This window comes from Paramisgurnus dabryanus, chromosome 2 (assembly GCF_030506205.2).
Source record: "Paramisgurnus dabryanus chromosome 2, PD_genome_1.1, whole genome shotgun sequence".
Lineage (NCBI taxonomy): Eukaryota > Metazoa > Chordata > Actinopteri > Cypriniformes > Cobitidae > Paramisgurnus > Paramisgurnus dabryanus.
In genome coordinates this window covers 5,565,541-5,586,651 of record NC_133338.1, presented here as the reverse complement: position 1 = coordinate 5,586,651, position 21,111 = coordinate 5,565,541, and the positions used below count along the sequence as shown (strand labels likewise).

Below are 21,111 nucleotides of genomic sequence, written 5' to 3'. Positions count from 1 at the left end.
ACAGACAGACAGACAAACAGACATGGACGGATTGACAGACAGACAGACAGACAGACAGACAGACAGACAGACATAAACAGATACCTAGACAGAGACAGACAGACAGACAGACAGACAGACATGGACGGATTGACAGACAGACAGACATAAACAGATACCTAGACAGAGACAGACAGACAGACAGAGAAACAGACAGACAGACAGACAGACATGGACAGAGATGGACGGATTGACAGACGGACAGACAGACAGACAGACATAAACAGATACCTAGACAGAGACAGACAGACAGAGAAACAGACAGACAGAAAAAAAACAGACAGATAGACAGAGATGGACGGATGGACAGACAGACAGACAGACATAAACAGATACCTAGACAGAGAAAGACAGACAGAAATAAGACAGACGGACAGAGATTGACAGACGGACAGACATAAACAGAAACCTAGACAGAGACAGACAGACAGAGATGGACAGATGGAGAGACATAAACAGATACCTAGACAAAGACAGACAGACTGACAGAGATGGACGGATGGACAGACAAACAGACAGACAGACAGACAGACAGACAGACATAAACAGATACCTATATAGAGACAGACAGACAGAGATGGAAGGACGGACGGACGGACAGACAGACAGACATAAACAGATACCTATATAGAGACAGACAGACAGAAATGGAAGGACGGACGGACAGACATAAACAGATACCTATATAGAGACAAACAGACAGACAAACAGACATGGAAGGATTGACAGACAGACATAAACAGATACCTAGACAGAGACAGACAGACAGACAGACAGACAGACAGACAGACAGACAGACAGACATGGACGGATTGACATACAGACATAAACAGATACCTAGACAGAGACAGACAGACAGACAGACAGACAGACAGACAGACAGACAGACAAACAGACATGGACGGATTGACAGACAGACAGACATAAACAGATACCTAGACAGAGACAGACAGACAGACAGAGAAACAGACAGACAGAAAAAAACAGACAGACAGACAGACAGACAGAGATGGACGGATGGACAGACAGACATAAACAGATACCTAGACAAAGACAGACAGACAGACAGACATGGACGGATTGACAGACAGACAGACATAAACAGATACCTAGACAGAGACAGACAGACAGACAGACAAACAGACATGGACGGATTGACAGACAGACAGACAGACAGACAGACAGACAGACAGACAGATAGACAGACAGACATAAACAGATACCTAGACAGAGACAGACAGACAGACAGACAGACAGACAGACAGACAGACATGGACGGATTGACAGACAGACAGACATAAACAGATACCTAGACAGAGACAGACAGACAGACAGAGAAACAGACAGACAGAAAAAAACAGACAGACAGACAGAGATGGACGGATGGACAGACAGACAGACATAAACAGATACCTAGACAGAGACAGACACAGACATGCAGAAAAAAGACAGACAGACGGACAGAGATGGACAGACGGACAGACATGAACAGAAACCCAGACAGAGACAGACACAGACAGACAGAGTTGGACGGATGGACAGACAGACAGACAGACATAAACAAATACATGATATAGACAGAGACATGTATGTAAAATGTATGTAAACAAATGTTAAGTGTGTGTATTTTGTGTATCTGTATGTGTGCAGAGCATCTGTATGTCTGATGTGCGACAGATAGTATGATTGGTTTGTGATCAGTGATGTGGAACCAGTATATAAGCTACTATCTCACTTAGGTATCTGGCTGCTCTAACTTAAAGTTAAGCCCTCATCAGACATGTAGACAGACAGACAGACAGACAGACAGACAGACAGACAGACAGACAGACAGACAGACAGACAGACAGACACCTATACCCTATGGAGATCAATTCAAATAAAATGCGCTAGGGGGCGTCAGTATCATTGGGTTTAATTGCGAGGCTCTTAACCTGGAGCCGTGAGCAGAGAGTCAATTGGTTTGTTGTGCTTATACTATTACACCAGCTGGGAAAACAAATTGTCCCAGGAGGCGTACAACGTAGAGTCCAAAATTATTTTGATTTCAAGAGGAGACACCTCTGCGTTTAGAGGGCACATTGCACACACTGCGTACGTAAAGGGGCGCATGGGTGTTTTCATCAGCACATTAGGATATAATTAGCATCCTATGATGAATCTTGCTGTTAGCTGTCGATCATCCACAACTTCAAACAGAGATGCCAACTAGCTTGTGAAAATGAGCAGAAATCGCTGGGTATTTATACCCAATCCATAAACTGGGTTTCAAATAATTCCAAATAGATGGAGTTTTAAATCATGCATTTCATTTTTTACTTTTTTTAAAATGTAACCATTCAAATGTATCATTCACACTCCAGACTTACAGAAACATTAGATGATATTACAGGGTGTTTTATGTGTTTAATTTACATATTTAATCCGTGTAATTGTTAAAACTTTGATTTTAGGGTGGAGAAATACATTTCAGAACTTTCCTTAAAAATTTCCTTTTACCATTTACATTTTTTTTTTTTTTTTTGCGAATTGCTCCTCCAATACTGTTCCCAATAGTTTTGATCGATCTAAAAATAAAATGTTATATTTATTATTATTATTAATTACAACATGCATAACCGGAAATTAAATAAATATTGTTCTGCTGCAATAGAAAATTATGTTATGGTACAAGTGGTTGTGACTGAATTGCAGAAGCGCTGAACTGTACATAAACTGAGATGCCATCAGCTGACGGTGACACGGACGCGCACCTCGCCATCCTCGTCCCTCCTTCCAGCCCCCTCTCGCTACCATCCTCAATCTAATCGAAAGAGGAGGCTAAGAAGAGAGGAAAAGAAAAATCAAATGAGTGAACGAAAGAAATAAGGAGTGAAGGGAGAGAGAAAGAAAGAAAGAGAGCTCGCGCGCAGCTCCATGGTCACTCGAATACTGGAAGAACGCGAATACGTTTTGGATTCGACTTTTCTTGGAGAGCACCTGTCCAAAAAAAACAGCGTCTGTTGGCGTGCCAGAAGCAAACAGTCATGCACCTGAACCGAGAGGACGAGGACGGGAAAGGTGAGATGTATATGCGGTCAGATGCTATTTTGGTACTTTGCTGGTTTACTCTCGTTTGTTTTGGGGGGACGCACGCCCTTGAATAGCACACGGTTTGGTACCGTTCGTTATCATGAACAACCTTTCATTTAGTGACCCGGTGCTAATTTTGGTTTTCTCTTTAATCCTCTCCCTCACATTGTGAGTTGCCGAACATGCAAACAGGTGCAAACGGATTTTTATTTAAGTCACCAAAATGCATTTTCACAAATCCTCCCTATAGCACTTGTTGTGTTGTCTTGTGAAAGTAAATGAATTTACCCTGGTGCCTTTGAGGGAGTTGTCATCCATGCACACGCGCAAGGTCATCATCCCTCATCACATAGTCATGATAGGATGTCTGCGCGCGCGTTTATTATAGACAGAGGGACGCCGCTCGCTTTCGTAGCCGTGACAGAGTGTGCGTTCACCGGCTTGCATGTTGTCCAGAAAGACGGAGAGTCTGATCACTTTTTATATGTAATGACAGAGGGACGATGGAAGATGCCCATACATTGCCCTCTACCCCCTCCTGTTGCGCGTAACGGCGTTTGTCATGTGGTAAAATTTGGATTGTGTTTTGTTTCATGCATAACCATTCAATGTCGTAAATGGATGCTATTAAGACGTTGCAAGACATAATTATGCATACATCGTGAGTGAGAAATCTGCAATTCTAATACCGAAAGTAGGAGAAAATAAACCTCAAAAGGATTAGGTTTTGTTGAAACGTGTCATTTTTACACAGAGCCGCACATACATTGACGAACTGTTGGATTTTCCTGTTGTGGACGCAGACTCGCGTGTGACATGAGTCGGTTTTGATTGGTCGATGTGTAGCTCGAGGGTTGCGTTTGGCGCGTCTGTTTTCCCGCGCATGCCGCCGGCGCTTACCGCTCCGAGTGCCTTGCTGCTCTTTGAGAATTCCCCGCGCGTCTCAACGTGGATCTTTCAAGCGCATGTGTGGGATTTACCAGCGGGTATATCGACTAATGTCCTTAACGCAATCCTTAAACTCAACACGTGACAGGTTTGTGATGTCATTTGTGGATGTTTTAAAGAGGAAATTCTGTCAGGGAATTGGAGAGACTTTATATACACTCAGAAAAGATGTCACACTGGCTTTATCTTTGTAATTGTTACTAATAAGGTTTTGGGTACGAAATCACTTGTAAAGGGATAATTCACCCAAAAATAAAAATTCTGTCATCATTTACTCACTCTTGTGTTGCTAAACCTGTATACATTTCTTTGTTCTGATAAACAAAAAGGAAGATATTTTGAGAAATGTTTGTAACAAAACCGTTTGTGGACCCCATTCACTTCCATAGTAGGAAAAAAGAATACTATGAAGCAGGGGCGTCATGCACCAATTTTTTTTAAGGGGGCACAGTGTGCACAGATACAGAAATGTATGCATACACGGACATCAAACGAAATATTATAAAGCTTTCAGTCTTTTCCATGGCACTATTTTGAGCCTTCCTGCCTTCATGACAAAAACCTCCAAAATAAAAATGTTGATTCATATCAAATACTATTCAATCGGAATAATGACATATTGGCATTTACATCTGGAACGGCATGTTTTGTTTATTCACGTTTTGTTTAATGACTTGTTTAATTGTGTCAATACATTTTGCACAACAACTGCATAATCCTATACAATTAATGTAATTTTAAATCCATAAAGTTTATAAACAACGAAAATTACATAAGTTATAGCCAGATTGATTTTAATGTTCAATAATGATTCAAACATTTTTTTAGATAAAAATTATTAGAGAAATTGATTTTTGCATTCAACTTTAACTCATGTGAACATGTGTGATATTCCGCGTCCCCGTGAACTTTGGCGAACTTTGGCGTTGTACCAAGAAGATGAATCTAAAATCTCTACTAATATAACGTTGAGACGGTCACATTTTAAACCATACAACCATACACAGAGGGGGTTAGCTGCACATTACCGTACTGGGGTTTGGAAATGTTGTGAATGTTTCTTCCACGTTTTAATTCCTCAGATAGCAAAATGCAGCAGCAACAGCAAAGAGCTCGTGAACGCGCTCAGACGTTGATGACATCATTGACTGCGCTGAATGCAGCGCCTGCCGCCAGCATAAAGTAATGTAACACGATCAAAACGGCGAAAATCTCCGAAAAGTGACAAGGATGCAGCACATAATTAATAATATTGTGCATATTAAACAGATTAAAAGACAAATAACAGATTAATGGACGCTTCTTTGATTTTGAGGCTCAAAAAACCAGGGGCAAGTGCCCCCTCAGTTTGAATGGGCATGACGCCTCTGCTATGAAGTAAATGGGGTCCACAAACGGTTTGGTTACAAACATTTCTCAAAAATCTTCCTTTTTCTTCATCAGAACAAAGAAATTTATGTGGGTTTGTAACAACATGAGAGTAAGTAAATGATGACACAATTTTTCATTTTTGGGTGAACTATCCCTGTAAGTTTTCCCAATGGTTGTGTTTTTGTAGCAGTCGTTTAATATGATGGTTTTAGATTTAAGTTGTCACATGTAGGATACATGAAACACTGTGTTACACTATACGATAAAATTATTACACTTTAATTTCTCTAAGAGCCTAAAATAGGACACAAACCACAAAAGTACATTATACTTAACCCTACTGATAAATCCAGCTAAGACCAGCTTCTCCCTGTTCTAGCTGTGCATTGGTCACTCTTTAAGCTGGTCTAGCTGTGTTTTGGTCACCTTTTAAGCTGGTCTAGCTGGACTTAGCTGGTCAGGCTGGAAGACCAGCTTAAACCAGCTACTGCAACCTTAAACCAGCCAAAACTAGCTACCAGCTATGCTGGTCTTAGCTGGATTTCCCAGTAGGGTAATTACTCAATTGCAAGTGTGTGTATAAGTGTGTATAAGTAAGTGTACAGTATAAACAGTATAGTATACAGTATATGACATGAAAAGTTTCTTTCAAAAAAGAGAAAACTCATTTGGTTTGTTTTGATTTAAGCCTTTAAAACCTATATTGGAACCAAACTCTTCATACACATGTTTACATATAAGAGATAGATTACACTGAAATCATACAAAGATAGGTTTGAAATGGCTCAAATAAATTATATAAAAGAACATTATTCTGGTCACTTTTTAAGGTCCAATTATCACTATTAACTAACTATTTACTACTTTTGCCTCAATATATTTCTAATTACTAGGGCTGTTCCGAATACCATTTTTTGAGCTTCGAAGCTCTAGTAGAAATCAAATCGAATATTCAAAGCTTCGGAAGGAGGGGCTGAACATATTTTTCTCTTTAATAAAGGCAGGAATCTCTGTGTGTGTATGCGTCTGTCTGTCTACAGTTTTATTATGTGGCGGATGTGTTGTTGCGGACCCAAGGGAGAGTAGTGCCTTTTTTTCGTGCAATATGGACATGTGACACGTTTAGAATTAATAAACTTTTAAAATACTACAGAACAGCGCAGGCCGGAAGCGACGTGCCTGTCACGCATCCTGCGAGAACAGCATTAGTGAAATAAAACACAAGAGCAATACATTTTAATAAGGTAGCCTAACATTTTTCTAACAAACAAACATTCCTGTATCAGAAATTAGCAGCACAGTAATAACTGACAACGGAAAGGTTAGGCCATTTAAATAAAACAACGAAAATAAATTAAACAAAGTTCAATAAACTGTAATAAAACGGTAGCATACTTTCAAAATCAAGTTTATTTATAACACTTACACAATCCAATATGTTTTCTTCATCAGTAGAACAATAAAGAAGTTATTTTGCAGAAACCCCAGTGCTCCGTCATGCAAGTCAACCGATCCGCACACTTTAAGAGCTAAAGCATATATATCCAATAAAAAAGTAATCCACCATAACTACATATTGACGTCTTGTGAAGCAAAGTTTTTGCAAGAAACTGAACGTTAATTACACACTATTAGCGTGAATGCCAAAGCAGGAAGCGCGCTTTCCGTTTGAGGCGATCTCTTTTACTGGTGCCGTCTGGTGGCTGTTGGCTATGGATGTTGGTCTCTCTGCGCCACCTATTGAGCGGGAGCGTGAAGCGCACTTCCTGCTTGGCAAAAGCTCTGCATTAATGCTGTAAAATATTTATATATATATTCAAATCTCAAAGCTGAAAATCGAATGTCAACCCACGGAACGAATATTCGACTATTCTGGTCCAGCCCTACTAATTACTGCTTATTATACTTAGTAAAGTAGTTTACATATTGGTAGGAATTGGGTAGGATTACTAATAAACAGCCAATATCTCAGCAATATTAATGCGTTTAACTAACTAGTTAATAGTGAAAATTGAAACTACACTACAGTGTTTTTAGAGCCACTATTATTATTAACTCATCAAAGTATTTAAAGTGAGGAAAAACATGCATTTAAGGTTAGACTTTACATTTTGATGTTAAATCAACTATTGTATTATATATAATTGTTCTACAGTCCATACACAGCATTTAGTTGAATTACATTAGAAGAAGCTGTTATTTAATTACTGGACAAATAAGAGTAATCCCTTACTTTACTTTTTCAAGGAAGCAATAGCTAAAGCAATAGGCTACAATAAATTTACGATATCTGATCGATAAAAATAAAACGTTAGCTTTTTGTATATGTAATGTATGTATGAGGAATTGTTGTTTAAAAATATACAGGCGCCTGAGAAATGTTTTATAGAGACGAATGTGTGACTAGTCTCTGAACCCCCATATTTATTACATATTAGTCATTCTTGATTTCTGTATTAATTTGCTGTTTCTTACCAAAACTACTACATTGTGAGTCATTTCTTTTTAGTGAGTTTTTTAAAAGGTGAATAACACCATGTTGCCACAGCTTTATTAACAATCATTTTAGTTAATGGTATTTGCACATAAACTAGCATGATTATTTTTCAAGGGCCTAGTTTGTCTTAATTTAAAGGATTACTCCACTTTCATAAACAAATTCTGATAATTTACCACCATGTCATCCAAGTTGTTTCTGTTTTTATTTGTTCAGTGGAAAAGAAAGTAGTTTTGTTTTTTTTATAGACTTTATTTGACCTCAACAGTTCACAGTTTTACAGAATCATGGAGTTTAAAATTGCAGTTTCAGTGCAGCCTCAAAGGGCTTTAAACGATCCCAACTGAGGCATTAGGGTCTTATCTAGCGAAACGATCGTAATTTTTGCCAAGAAAAAAAAATATGTATCTTCTCGTCTTGCACTAGCAGTGTGACGCACTAGCGTGACCTTACATGTTATGTAATCACGTCAAAAGGTGACGCATGACGTATACGAAAGTATCGCCCCAGTGTTTAAAAGTGTGGACAAAGAGGACCGCTCCGACGTTGTTGTATGTGAATGATAATAATGAATGTCTTTGTGTCAGTTTATTGTTTAAAATGGTCCACAAGTGTGCATTTCACATATGTAACGTGTGACTTTTCAACGTGATTATGTAATGCGTAAGTTACGCTGGCGCCTCATATGGTTAGTGCAAGAAGAGAAGTTGTGGTTTAGAAAGTACATTTTTTATTTCCCTCAATGACGATTGTTTTGTTAAATTAGACCTTTATGCCTCTGTTGGGATTGTTTAGAGCTATTTAAAGCTGTGTTGAAACTGCGATTCATAAAATGCATTGAAAGTGTAATACTGTTGAGGTCCACTTAAGTCCACCATATGGAGAAAAATCCTGGAATGTTTTTCTCAACAAAACGTAATTTCTTCTCGACTGAAAAAAATATCTTGATAATTTACTCACCCTCATGTGATCCAAGATGTTAACATCTTGGATCACATGAGGGTGAGTGAATTATAAAGATTTTTTTTATAAAAGTGGAGTACTCCTTTAAGTATTCTTCTATCAGAGATATTAATATATCAAAGCTGATTGTATATTGCCAGGGATGATTTAATGATGTAGTTGAGATAAAAGCACAGGTTGGGAAATAACCAGTTGCAGAAATGCTTAGCCTGGAAACTGAGAGGAGTGTTTTCTCAATTGATTTCTCTCTTTGCATTTGAATAGAAATAAGTCATGTTGATATTTGACTAGGAAATCACTGTGTTTGCTTGGACTAGAATGGTAGTTTTAAGACCATGTCAACAAGTTTAAGGACTGACAGCTCAAGGGTACTCACGGCTACGAGTTCCCTTGTGGTTCCTCGGTGACCAGCCCAGCAGTGGTTTAGCAGTACTGGTGTGCGATCGATGATAAGAACATATATGAGACACTGACAGAAGTTAATCTTTGACAGAAGCAAGATTTCAATCACATGAGATAATTTAAGACCCCTCAAGCTATAGTGTCAGTCTGTGCATCTACCTCGCATGTGATTTCACTAAGCTGTAATTCAGTGTGAAATGTATCATATTGCTAAGTAGCTATCTACTTTTGATAAACCCTTTCATGTACTCTCATCGTTTGAGGTTCGAGTAGGATGATAACACTGCTGATAGCGAGCTTTGACGTATTGCAGATTTTGGACCGGATCTTCAGGATAGTGATCTTAATGTCATTGGCATTCATGCCATGTTTTGATGTTGTAGCAGAAGCGTGATAAGACGAACACAGCGACAAGGTCAAGTGACGGCCACAAAGCCGATGGTGGAGGGGTCTCGAAGGACACCTCTGGATGGAGCTGGGAGAGATGAAGTAGTGGTACAGGTGCTTCTGGAGGCTCGCCAGTCATTTCCCCTAAGATGGGAGTGACATTGTAGTTCTCTAATGCTTTTAGTCCCCATCAGCGATGATCACTGATGGCCTGTGAAGGATAAGAGGAGGCTTTGGCATTTGGAGTTTAATGCGTACAGCCTGAATTTCTGAATTTTCAATTTTTGAAAATCACTCTCCTGGGAACAGAAGAATTTAATGAAAGTGCCACACCGCGCCATGCAGTTTTTGCAGGGTTTTTAAAATAATGAGAAGATCATTCAACCCCTGGCCACTGGCTTTACCGAACCCTGGTCTGAGAACTGCGGGTGTTATGAACAAATGCATAAAACTTTTCTGTGGCTCAGCTGTCTCAGCTTTGTGTAAGTTCAGGTACTGTATCTGACAGACCTTCTCGCTGAACCTTCAGGTCTTCACTGCTAGAAATCTTCAGACATCTTTGTGATTTAAGGTGATGTTGTTACGATGATCATAGCGTGAGCACATTGGTAGAGATAAACCTGCCAGTCGAGGTCAGGCGGTAAAAGACAGAGACGAGACAGAGCGAGAGAGACTGAAAGAACAGGAGAGTCAAGTTGACCTTGCAGTTTGTATACATCGCGTCGCAGGGTAATTGCGTGCTAATGGCTGTTTCCAGATGTATTGTCAAAGGTCTTGCTAATAATTCATTCACAGACGGAGCAAATGAGAAGTGAACGACTCAAAGAATATTCTGCAAAAAAAACAAAACAAGATAGAATAAGTGTTAAAGGATTGCTCCACTTTCATAAAAAATTGTGATAATTTACTCACCCCCATGTCATCCAAGATATTATGTCTTTCTTTCTTTCTTCAGTCATATATATATTATTATCTTTTTTTTTTTTTGAGGAAAACATTCCAAGTTTTTTTTAGTGAACCTCAACCGTTTCCAGTTTAAAATCGCAGTTTCGGTGCAGCTTCAAAGGACCCTAAAAGATCCCAACCGCTGCTTAATCCTGTCCTTAGGTAATTTGGAAATACCGGTTTGCTGGCGAATCCGCTAAACACATAGATTTTTCAGCAAAGTCCTCAAAGTGCACGTACGACGAATGTGACGAACGGCAGGTGATCACATTCACGCTTGGGTTCTTTGTTAGTACTTAAACCTGAATACAACTCAAATTTGGCAACCACATGCATCACAGTGCCCCCTAATGTGTGGTTCAGATTCTACATTTTTACCTTTTGAATTCTGACTTTTGAATTCTGACTTTCATAATTTGCAGTGTTTTTAGTTACATCTTTAGTACTTTTACACTTGTCCATACTGTCTTGTCCAAAGCAGTGAATTTTTAAGTGGAGATTTTTGCCAAAAAAGCTTGCATGCACTTTGAGGGGCTCCAACTAGAGGTCTTCACTGGTCCACTTAGATCCGAAAACCCGAGGTCCGACCCGAGACCCGATCGGGTTCGGGTCTAAAAGTTTCACATGTGCCTCGGACACGGGTTGGGTACAATAATAGCGGCATCGGGTCTCGGGTAATTAAAAAATGAATGTTTTTTTTCTGAACGGACCCGAGAAGACCCGAACTCTCCTGCCTGTGTGCGTCAATGTCCTTTTCAAACCTCTCATCTGTTTGCCAAGAGCGCTTGCGACATTGTGTGGTTGTCGGAAGGTTCATTTTCGTTGAGACAAACATGTCAGTCAATTATAAATGTACATTTTAGCGGTTACGTTGGTGTCGTCGTCAGATAACAAAGTAAAACGAATGGAGCAGCTCGCCAAATTGGTTGCAAGGCCACCGGAGTTTCTTTCTGTCTGACTGCTGCGCGTGGGTCTGCAGAATGCACACACGTCAGTGCCGTTTACATTCGGTTCCAGTCGGGTTAAAAAAAAAATTTCACTAGTTCGGGTCGGACTCGGGTCTAATTTTCTCGGGTTTGTCTCGGGTCTTTCTTTAAAAATGTTTTATTTATGCACGTCAGGTTCGGGTATGAAGTTATTCGGGTCATTTCGGGTCGGGTACATTTCTTTGGACCCGAGAAGACCTCTAGCTCCAACACACCAGTTTGTCATTTATTATGGTTTATCTGTATCTGTGACCCTGGAAATCGTATCCAAGGTCTTACTCTTACACCAATGTCTTAAAATTGAATTCTCTATATGAAGTGGATCGCTACAGTATAGGATCTCAGATTCTGTGAGATTTTTTACATTTGTGTTCTGCTGAAGTAAAAAAGCCAAATACATGTTGAATGGCATGAAGGTTATCAATGTGAGGTCACTTGATAAGCCCCGCCCACTTACAGTCCTGCATTAACATAGTTTCCACCATCAGCGAGTTGCTGTAAGCTGTCCGTTATATCTGAATAGTGAGATGCTATTGTCTCAGACTGTATTTACAGAAATCTGATTTATTTTAACTCAAAGCGCTCACTGTTTCGTTTGGTAATGAGTAAGGTGCAGTAACTCATTTGCATTTAAAGATACAGACATCAAGATAGCAAATTTTTGCTGCCACCCTTATAGACGGTTTCAGCAGTAACAACATAAACAAGCGGCTTTCGTGGTCATCAGGTAACTTCCGGTAAACTCAGCGAAGAATAAATAACAACAAAGTCCTTTTAAAGTGGATAATAAGCATGGTGGGGTACTTTAAACTGAAACTTCATTTTGGGCACACCTGAAACTTATATCACACCTTGTAAAAATGGGTATAATAGGTGCCCTTTGAATAATGTGGGTTTTTGGTTTAGGTGTTTTTTTAAATGGTCCTTTCCAAACAGGCAATTTTTTGTATAAATGTCTGTTCTCTTTGTCTCATTTAGCTGTGCTAACTTATTGGACTCTTTCTGAGTATAATGTGCAGTTTTGCTGATATAATTAACACAGTAGATACACTTGCGTGGTTTCACATCAATAATCAACTGCTTGGTTGTAAACATCAATTTGACACAACTTGTGTTTTGTGTCTAAACTGCAAAAGAGCAACACATTAGGGCTTGATTAATACAGTGCCGCAGGGATGACATATTTTTGTAGGCCAACTCGAAAGTTGGCGAGACACTAGCCGAAAAGCCCTTTAATTTTTCCCAGACTTTATCGCAAAAAATAAGCTCTGTGTTTAACAAAAGTTTATGACACTTATACGTCTTGCCCAAAAAGATAATGTTTAGAGATAAACACAACTTTTATGAATTTTTAAGATTAATGGCGTTTACTAGAAATATAAAGCTAACCTTAGTCTACAAGCGAACTACACCATGGTGTCTCGACCTCAACGTCATCACCACTGAGCTTTCGACAGCTCTTTCAAACTTTATTAAAAACGTCTAAAAACATTTTCCTTGTTAAGAAAAGACTCTTTTGAGGATGATTCTTTGTTGGGAATTGTGGCAATGTTGTATTGTTTTTGAGATCTTCATGCGTGATGTTGTTTAAAGTCTACGACAACGTCTGTAGTCCGATGTAGCAACCGCCCTTTTTAAGGCACATTAAAGCTTTAACAAGTCACAAGTATTACTGATGTGTTTTATGTTGTAGAATAAACTAAAAAATCTTGGGTTTATGTTATCCCAAGATCTTATTTAAGGAGTTTAACCAAAACAGAGTCCTGCACGGGTCCATTTTTGGAGACCCGCTCCCGCATGTACCCGCAAAGTTCAGCACCAGATCCGACCTGTAACCCATTATAATATCAAAATTAAATCTGCACCCGCCTGCTAATATTTGCCCAGTTACCCGACCCTTACCCGCATAAATCACACACGCTAAAATCATTCCAATTAAAGTGCTTTATTTTTTAGCTCATACCTCTCTCAACATCACAACAGAGTTATGAATGGGCTAATGAAACAGGCTAAAGTGCGCTTTGTTTTGCGCTATTCAAGTAGCTTACCAGCACCTAAATAGGCTATGAAACCTGATAACTATACACAAATAGACATATTAATGAAAAAAAGAACTAGAAAAAATACAACCTACCTACACATTACAACCCATTCTGTGCTCCTACAAGTCTCGTCTCGAAATGCTTCCTAAGAGAAGACGTGACCAGCTTCCGGCTATCAACGGCAAAATTTTATGCAACTCCTCCAACGCTCGCTCCAACTAGGCTACGAGAAGAATCAACAAAGGTCGCGCACTGTCGCAGTGATGGTGACGTGATGGGTCAAAAGTCATATGTTGCGCGTGTAATTGTAATTTAGACATACAAATATTGCACATATTTTCATTCACACTACTATCCCACCCACACATAGTTATTTATCTGTCCACATCCCTGCCCATGAATTTTAGGAATGTCACAATCCACCCGTTTTAGACACTTTTATGCGGGGCATCCGCGGGTACCCAACCTGTTGCAGGACTCTGAACCAAACCCCATTCAAAAAACCAATAGAGTTCAGGACGATGGAACCGGAAGTGCTTACTTACTTATTCATTTAGCTGACACTTTTATCCAAAGCGACTTACAATTGCTATATATGTCAGAGGTCGCGTGCCTCTGGAGCAACTAGGGGTTAAGTGTCTTGCTCAGGGACACAATGGTGCGTCACAGTGGATTCAAACCCAGGTCTCTCACACCAAAGGCGTGTGTCTTATCCACTGCGCCATCACCACCCTAAATGCTTACTTGCCTCCGGGTTTTGCCTACAAAAATATGTCATCCCTGCGGCCTTCTGTAGACCAAGGGTTTTCAAAACTGGGGTTCACAAACCCCTAGTGGTTGTTGGGGGAATTGCATGGGGTTCTCAATGTGATCAAAAAATTATAAATCATAAAATGTAAACAGATAATTTGAAATTAAAAGAAAGAACAAAAATATTATTTTATTTGTTTAATCTGAATGTCATGTGACTGTTACTCAACACTACAAAAATCTGAAAACTGAGAGCTTAAAGCAGGGGTCGGCAACAGGCGGCCCGCGGGCCAAGAGTGGCCCGCCAGCAAAATTTTCTGGCCCGCCGGATTATTTTGGAAGTCAAAGCCATGTCATGATTATAGGCCTATTGCGGGTGCAAACAGCAAAGAAACAGCAGAACAACCATGTTTTAAGCAATTTTAAATGCCGTCTTTCGTCTTTTAAATAGAAAATAATAACAAAATAATTTTTTTTTTTTTATTCAGCTGGCCCGCCATCTACTGGCTAAAAAAAATATTGGCCCGCGGCCAAAGTTACTTGCCGACCCCTGGCTTAAAGGAACAGTATGTAGGATTGTGGCCAAAACTGGTATTGCAATTACAAAACTTGTGGTTAAAACTGGTACTGCAATCACACAGCTAGTGGCCAATACACAAAATGACAACATAAACATCAGTTGAGGGCTGCAACTAAACTTTTTAAATGACAAAATCCTGGCCAGACCACTGTTGTGAGTGATATAAGTATTTGACATGAAAATGATTTCTTAATGTCTAGTGACATATTAGGGCCATTTTATGATTCATTGATATAAATTTCTAATATACTGTTCCTTTAAGCAAAATGGACAGATTTGTTTTATCTACTATTAAAAGAAACAGATGAAGGTCCTATAAAAGGTATAAATAATAATTACTATGTAGAATACTACTGATAATAACTTTAAAATGGATGAAAATAAATGTTTTTGAACTCTCATGAAGAGGGAACTACATGTAAATACTTTGGGTAAACGGGGTACGTCTGACAAAAAGTTTGAAAACCCCTGATATAGACAAACTACAGTTGTCTATGCTTTATGTATATTACATATGACAAACCAAATCCAGGCTACCTTAGTTCCCAATTCAAATAAAATAAGTGACAGCAAATGTTTTCCCATTCATTTAACACATTTGCCATATATCAAATGCATCTAAAGGTGGATATCCAGAAATTTCAGGCTCTTGTTCCTGGCCAACATTGTACACACTGCAATGTACCCACAATCAAAAGTATAACAATCAATCAAGCTATTAGGTAAAATATAAATATGGTTACAATTCCCAGGTAAAACATTCTGGACTAAAGCTGGAAAGTCTAAAAATAACTTTCCATTTATATCTGCCAATGGACCTTCTCAGCGCAATTTTTTTTTAGTGTAAACTCAGTAACCTTCTTCCCGTACAAATCTGTTTAATAGAATGTTCTCCAAAGGACACAGCGATCCGATACGCTTCAGTACATTTCTCTCATTCATTATCCAAGAGTTGTGCCTCTAGATCTGTGGATGGATGGAGAGAATAAGAAATACAGAGATCTCAGGCTGAGTGCAACCATACATGTGTGCGTCACATTACGTAACCGGTGGGAGTCTGGGATTTTACATTCGATCATCCCTTTTTTTTTAGCTCTTTATCTTCTGGGCACTCATGACTGTTGCTCTGCTTTGGTTAACAGATTGTATTGCATTTGTACGGTGAAAACCACCATCGCTCTTTCACCAAAGAGATAGTAAAAGTCTCACAGGAGGACAGGAGCAAGGTCAAATAACATTTCCTTGTGTTTCTGGGTGGTTAGCAGGACATTGCTATGCAGTTGTTGAGGTATAATGTTTCATATCAAATTGGTAGGCAGTTGCTAAGGTATTGTAGGTGGTTGCTAGGTGGTTTTTCAGTGATGACTTTAGATGAAGTAAGGATTGAGATGCTGTGCTGTATTGTAAATACAGTTATGCCTGTAAGAGTGACTTTAGTATTTTTAAGGAAGTCACATCACTACGCCTTTGCAACGCCATCTTTAGCGAGACCTGTCAGATACTGTGCATGCGTGAATTACTTGCCAATCTTCTTTAAAGGTGACCTAGAATGATTGAACGGGGTATTTATCCTTGTTTTGTGATGTGACATGTAGACAAAAATGTTTTTGTTTGGGTCTGTAATGCCTTAGAAGCTTCCTAAAAACCTCTCTCAGATAGCTCCATTAGGGTGGGGGATTTTAAACAAGTGGTTTTGCACCTATGTGGCTCCCCTACTGGCTTAACTTGCAATCTCATTACTGATTGGCTGACTTTGCTGCCACTCAAAAAATGTAGCCAATTATTTTAAAGTGGAGGGGCAGGGAGATGCCTGTGATGTCATAAGCATCAGTTTTTCAGATTGGGCCGTTTTCTGGCTGACATTTCTAAAAGAGGAATTTCTATGAGATTGAGATGTTTAGCATGTCTAGCACTTTTTGTATGTTTGTGAATGAGGGTAGACTACCATTATTCAACAAAGACAAGGTAAAAATGGTTTTTCATTCTCTGTCCCCTTTAAAGCTGTTTAAATGGTACAAAGCTCCTCCCAAGCTTAGATGGTTGACAATTGGCTCTTTGGAAGGTGAGCCATCCAGCAGCCATACCACCCTGTAGCCCAAGACTGGTTTCCCACTGAAGCTGGGTAGGGTTGAACCTGGTGCGTACTTGAATGGGAGACCTCTTGGGAAAACCAGGTTGCTGCTAGTAAAAGTGTTTGTTAGTCCAGCAGGGGGTGCTCACCCTGTGGTCTGTGTGGGTCTTAACATCCCAGTATAGTGATGGGGACACTATGCTGTCAAAAAGTACCGTCCTTTAAACCAAGGTCCTGACTCTCTATGGTCATTAAAAATCCCAGCCTTGGCATCCTGGGAAAAATTTGCGTATTGGCGTTCTATAATTGGCCAATTCACTTCTCTCCACCAATAAAAAAATGGTGTGTGGTTTTGCCCCAATATGGCTGCCGTTGCATTATCCAGATGGATGCTGTAGATTGGTGGTGGTCGAGTGCTGCTGAAGAAAAGTGCTATATAAATGTAATGAATGAGTTCATTTATATTGACAGTTGCAATCTCTTCCATTTATATCAATAGCAGTGATGCATCATGGGTAATATTATCTTTGCTTTCAGCAAAATCCATTTAGGGAAGTCGCGTCACTTGGCGGCCATGTTTGCTATATCTCCAAGCAGTTTTTTCAGTCATGCGAGACTGAAGTCCTATCTACGTGAATGGGAAAAGACAGATCTCTCTTAAATCATGTGATAAAATCACAATTTACTTTTCGGGGTCGTTTCAGTATACTGTTCATGCGCACAGGTTGTCAAGTGTCCCATGTGACTCGTCAGTCTTATCGATTGATCTTTTATTTTATTGGAAGGCGGGACTTCTGTTGATAGAGCGGCCATATTGAGCGTTGCATCCTATTCATGGAAATTGGAATGGTAAATCTTGCTGTATCCAATATCTTTGCTTACAGTTGTGAATACCTTAGCTTATAAAGTAGCTTATAAAGTGACAAGAAAGTATTGCAAAACGAATAAGATACAGAAGATGGCCAAATGAAATCCTACAGTATATTGTGAATATTCTAAATATTGCGGTGCCCAACTAGTCTACTAATGTGTGAATAGAGGATGACAGCATGGGAAAAGTGTCATAAAGAAAAAGAGAAAATGCATTAAGGAAGACAAGTGCAAGGTCACATGAAGGCAAATTTCAGATGGGAATATTGGAGAAGTGCACAACAATGATGAATGGATTTGAAAAGGGGGAAATGATTGTTGAAAGCTTCAAGCCGTGGGAGCGGTACTTTGTCTTGATGTCAAGAGAGAAAGGATTTCAGAGGGAATGAGGGAAATAGGAAAGTGCAAAGAGTGAAACTAAAACAGGGATTGATCTTGCAAGAGACATGAAAAAAGACGTGGATGGAAAGAGATAGGGGTGTGATGGAGAGAAGGATTTGCTTCGGAGAGAAACGAGGAACTGTTATCACCCAGAATTCTGTAATATCTGTCCATTTTTGGACACATTTATCATGTCAGGAACTGTTTAAATATTTGAAGAGATCTGGCCTGAGTCTGTATCAGAAAGAAAGATCTTGTTCTTTATGATAACAGACATCCCTGCACTGATATGCGTATAGTCTGTCAACGTATTCAAGTGATAGTTTACCCAAAAATGACAATTCTTCATAATTTACTCATTCTGTGCTCTCAATACGTATGGCTTTCTTTCCCCCATGCTACACAAAAAAGATGTTGTGCAGATTCTCTGACCTACTTTTTCTCCTAAAACACCAAGTGAGTTTCAGGCAAGCTATAAAAGCTAGAAATAGATCTACCATAAAAATTTCATAAAAAGACGTCTATACAAATTGTGTCCCATGTGCATTGTAGGCTTTAATTATTTGAACGAGATAAGGATCTTATTTTTCTTTTTGGTTTGTGACACAGATACAGTGACTGTTTTATTATCAGTGACTTGACACAATGCGGTGATTTAAAAGGTGCATTGTGTAGTTTTTTAGAAGAATCTCTTGACAGAAACTACAATATAATTTACATAACTATATTATCGGTGGTGTATAAAGACCATGCATGAACTGTATTGTTTTTATTACCTTAGAGAATGAGCCGTTTTTATCCACATACACCCCAACGTGATTTTACAGTAGGATGTGTTTTGTCATTACATTGGCTCATGCAATGACATGTTTGCCCTGTGGTAGCTACTGTAGTTTCTCTATTCGTATTAAAAGGGAGGGGTGAGCTGTGGACTGAGCAGTTGATTGCAATTCCCAATCTCACCACTAGTTGCCGCTAAACAGGGGCGGACCGGGACAATAATTCAGGCTGGGAATTTGACTCCTATCATTTGAGGAACTATCAGCAAAGGATATAGATTTTTTAGCACTTTACTACTACCAATATATATATGAAGATGAGAAATAAAAACCCGCTTTGTGCAGCTATGATCAGCTGTTAGGCCGAGCTTTCGATGTTGTCATGGAAAGGTTGGTTGTTTTTAGTCACATGACCTGCAATCGCTTGCGGCTTCCAGCACTCTGTCTGTAAATAATGCCGAAAAAATCGGCGAACACAGCAACCACATATTGTCCGATGCCGATCACATAAAACCCGCAAAAATCGGCCCGATATATCGGCCAGCCATTATATCGGTCTATCACTACTGCGTAATATCATTGTCAGTCCGCCCCGCCGCTAAAAATCTACACAGTGGACCTTTTACTCTTTCCCCGCCATTGACGAGTTATCTCGTCAATCTGCAATACCGCTATTATCCACCAGGTAGCGCTATTCCACAACTTATAAAACCCGGAAGTATCGCCCTAGGGCAAACAGCTGTATGTTTTAAATATCGCTCTGCTTCTGATCTCCATCAAAAGTCCTTCACAAAAATGGAATTATCTCAGCTTTTTGCTTAAAATTTGGTGTTTTTGATGAAACCTACACATATTTGAGAGGTGATAAAAACAGAACACATGAAGGTAGGATGAAACTGATTTTTTTGTTTGAAAGCAAAGGGTCTGTTTTATGAAAAATGCTGGCGGCGAAAGAGTTAATCTCAAGTTTTTACGTCTTTTTTTACATTTTTAAGATTATGATGAATTACTTGTGAAAAGCTAAAAACATTTTAGTTTGTTACTTACACACGACTGTAGAATAAAGCACAACATTGGTGTTTTTTGTCCTTTGTACAGTAGTTTATAATAGAAGACTTTAAAAAAAAAAGTTTTCATTGCATTGCATAGAAAACCAAATAGCAGCGTATGGGTTTGCAACTAAAAGAGGGTGTATTTCGGGTGTACTATAAAGGTCCAGTTCATACTGATGTCTGTTTAAAGGTGTGTGAGGTTTCCAGCAAAGTGCTTCAAAGGATGTGTAAAATCCTCTGAATGGAAATGAGCTCGGTTTAGCGGACTCTTATCTGAAGTCCAGGCAGAAGAGGGGAGAGAGAGATAGTAGAGGTTAGTAACACAGGCCAGCGTGAATTTATAGGCCCTTTGTACATTTCACATCGATGGCAGCAAATGACACAAGCGGGATTCAAACAGCAGTTAATAAAAAAAACACATAAAACCTCCTCTTTTAAAATAATGCAGTGAGCCACGAGAGGCCAGATAAGTCAATACATCTTTTACAGAATTACTTCACATGGCTCCAGTGGGTTAATAAAGGCGTTCTGAGGGGAATTTTATCAATATTCAAAACTTTACAAACTAAAATAACTAGCTTCTGCTACGGCAGACGCACATTCACGAGAGAGGATGTAGTGTACGAGACGTAGTGGAGATGAGACGAGACGAGACGAGATGCTACATCCTACGCTGGAAACACACTCTCTTGTGAACGCGAGTCGGTCGTTAGCAGAAGCTAGTTATTTTAGTTTGTAAAGTTTTAAATATTGATACTTTTTTCTAACAAAATCGTATCAGTTGTCCTCAGAAGGCCTTTATTAACCCCCCTTATTGAGGATTGATGGGCTTTATCAAATCAAAAGCACTATTTACTACCATTATAAAGCTTAGAACAGCCAGGAAATTTCTAATATAACTCTGATTCGTCTAAAAAAAATCATGTAAATTAAGGATGGTTTAAGGGTGAGTAAATCTAAGGATCATTTTAACAAG

General features: G+C 39.2%; 1 protein-coding gene across 3 annotated transcripts in view; it reads left to right on the top strand.

Annotated features, from left to right (window-relative positions):
* The first annotated feature begins 2,778 nt into the window (after nt 1–2,778).
* Nucleotides 2,779–21,111, top strand: part of syt7b (synaptotagmin VIIb) — a 208,950-nt gene continuing 190,617 nt past the window's right edge. For 2 of the 3 annotated variants that reach the window (XR_012335081.1, XM_065294246.2), the window contains exon 1: nt 2,779–3,099. Coding sequence is in view for 2 of the 3 variants with exons in the window: in XM_065294246.2 (XP_065150318.1) it covers nt 3,066–3,099 (34 nt within the window). In the remaining variant the exon portion in view is untranslated. The remainder of the gene's footprint in view (nt 3,100–21,111) is intronic. The other variant, XM_073811881.1, reaches the window with a different exon arrangement.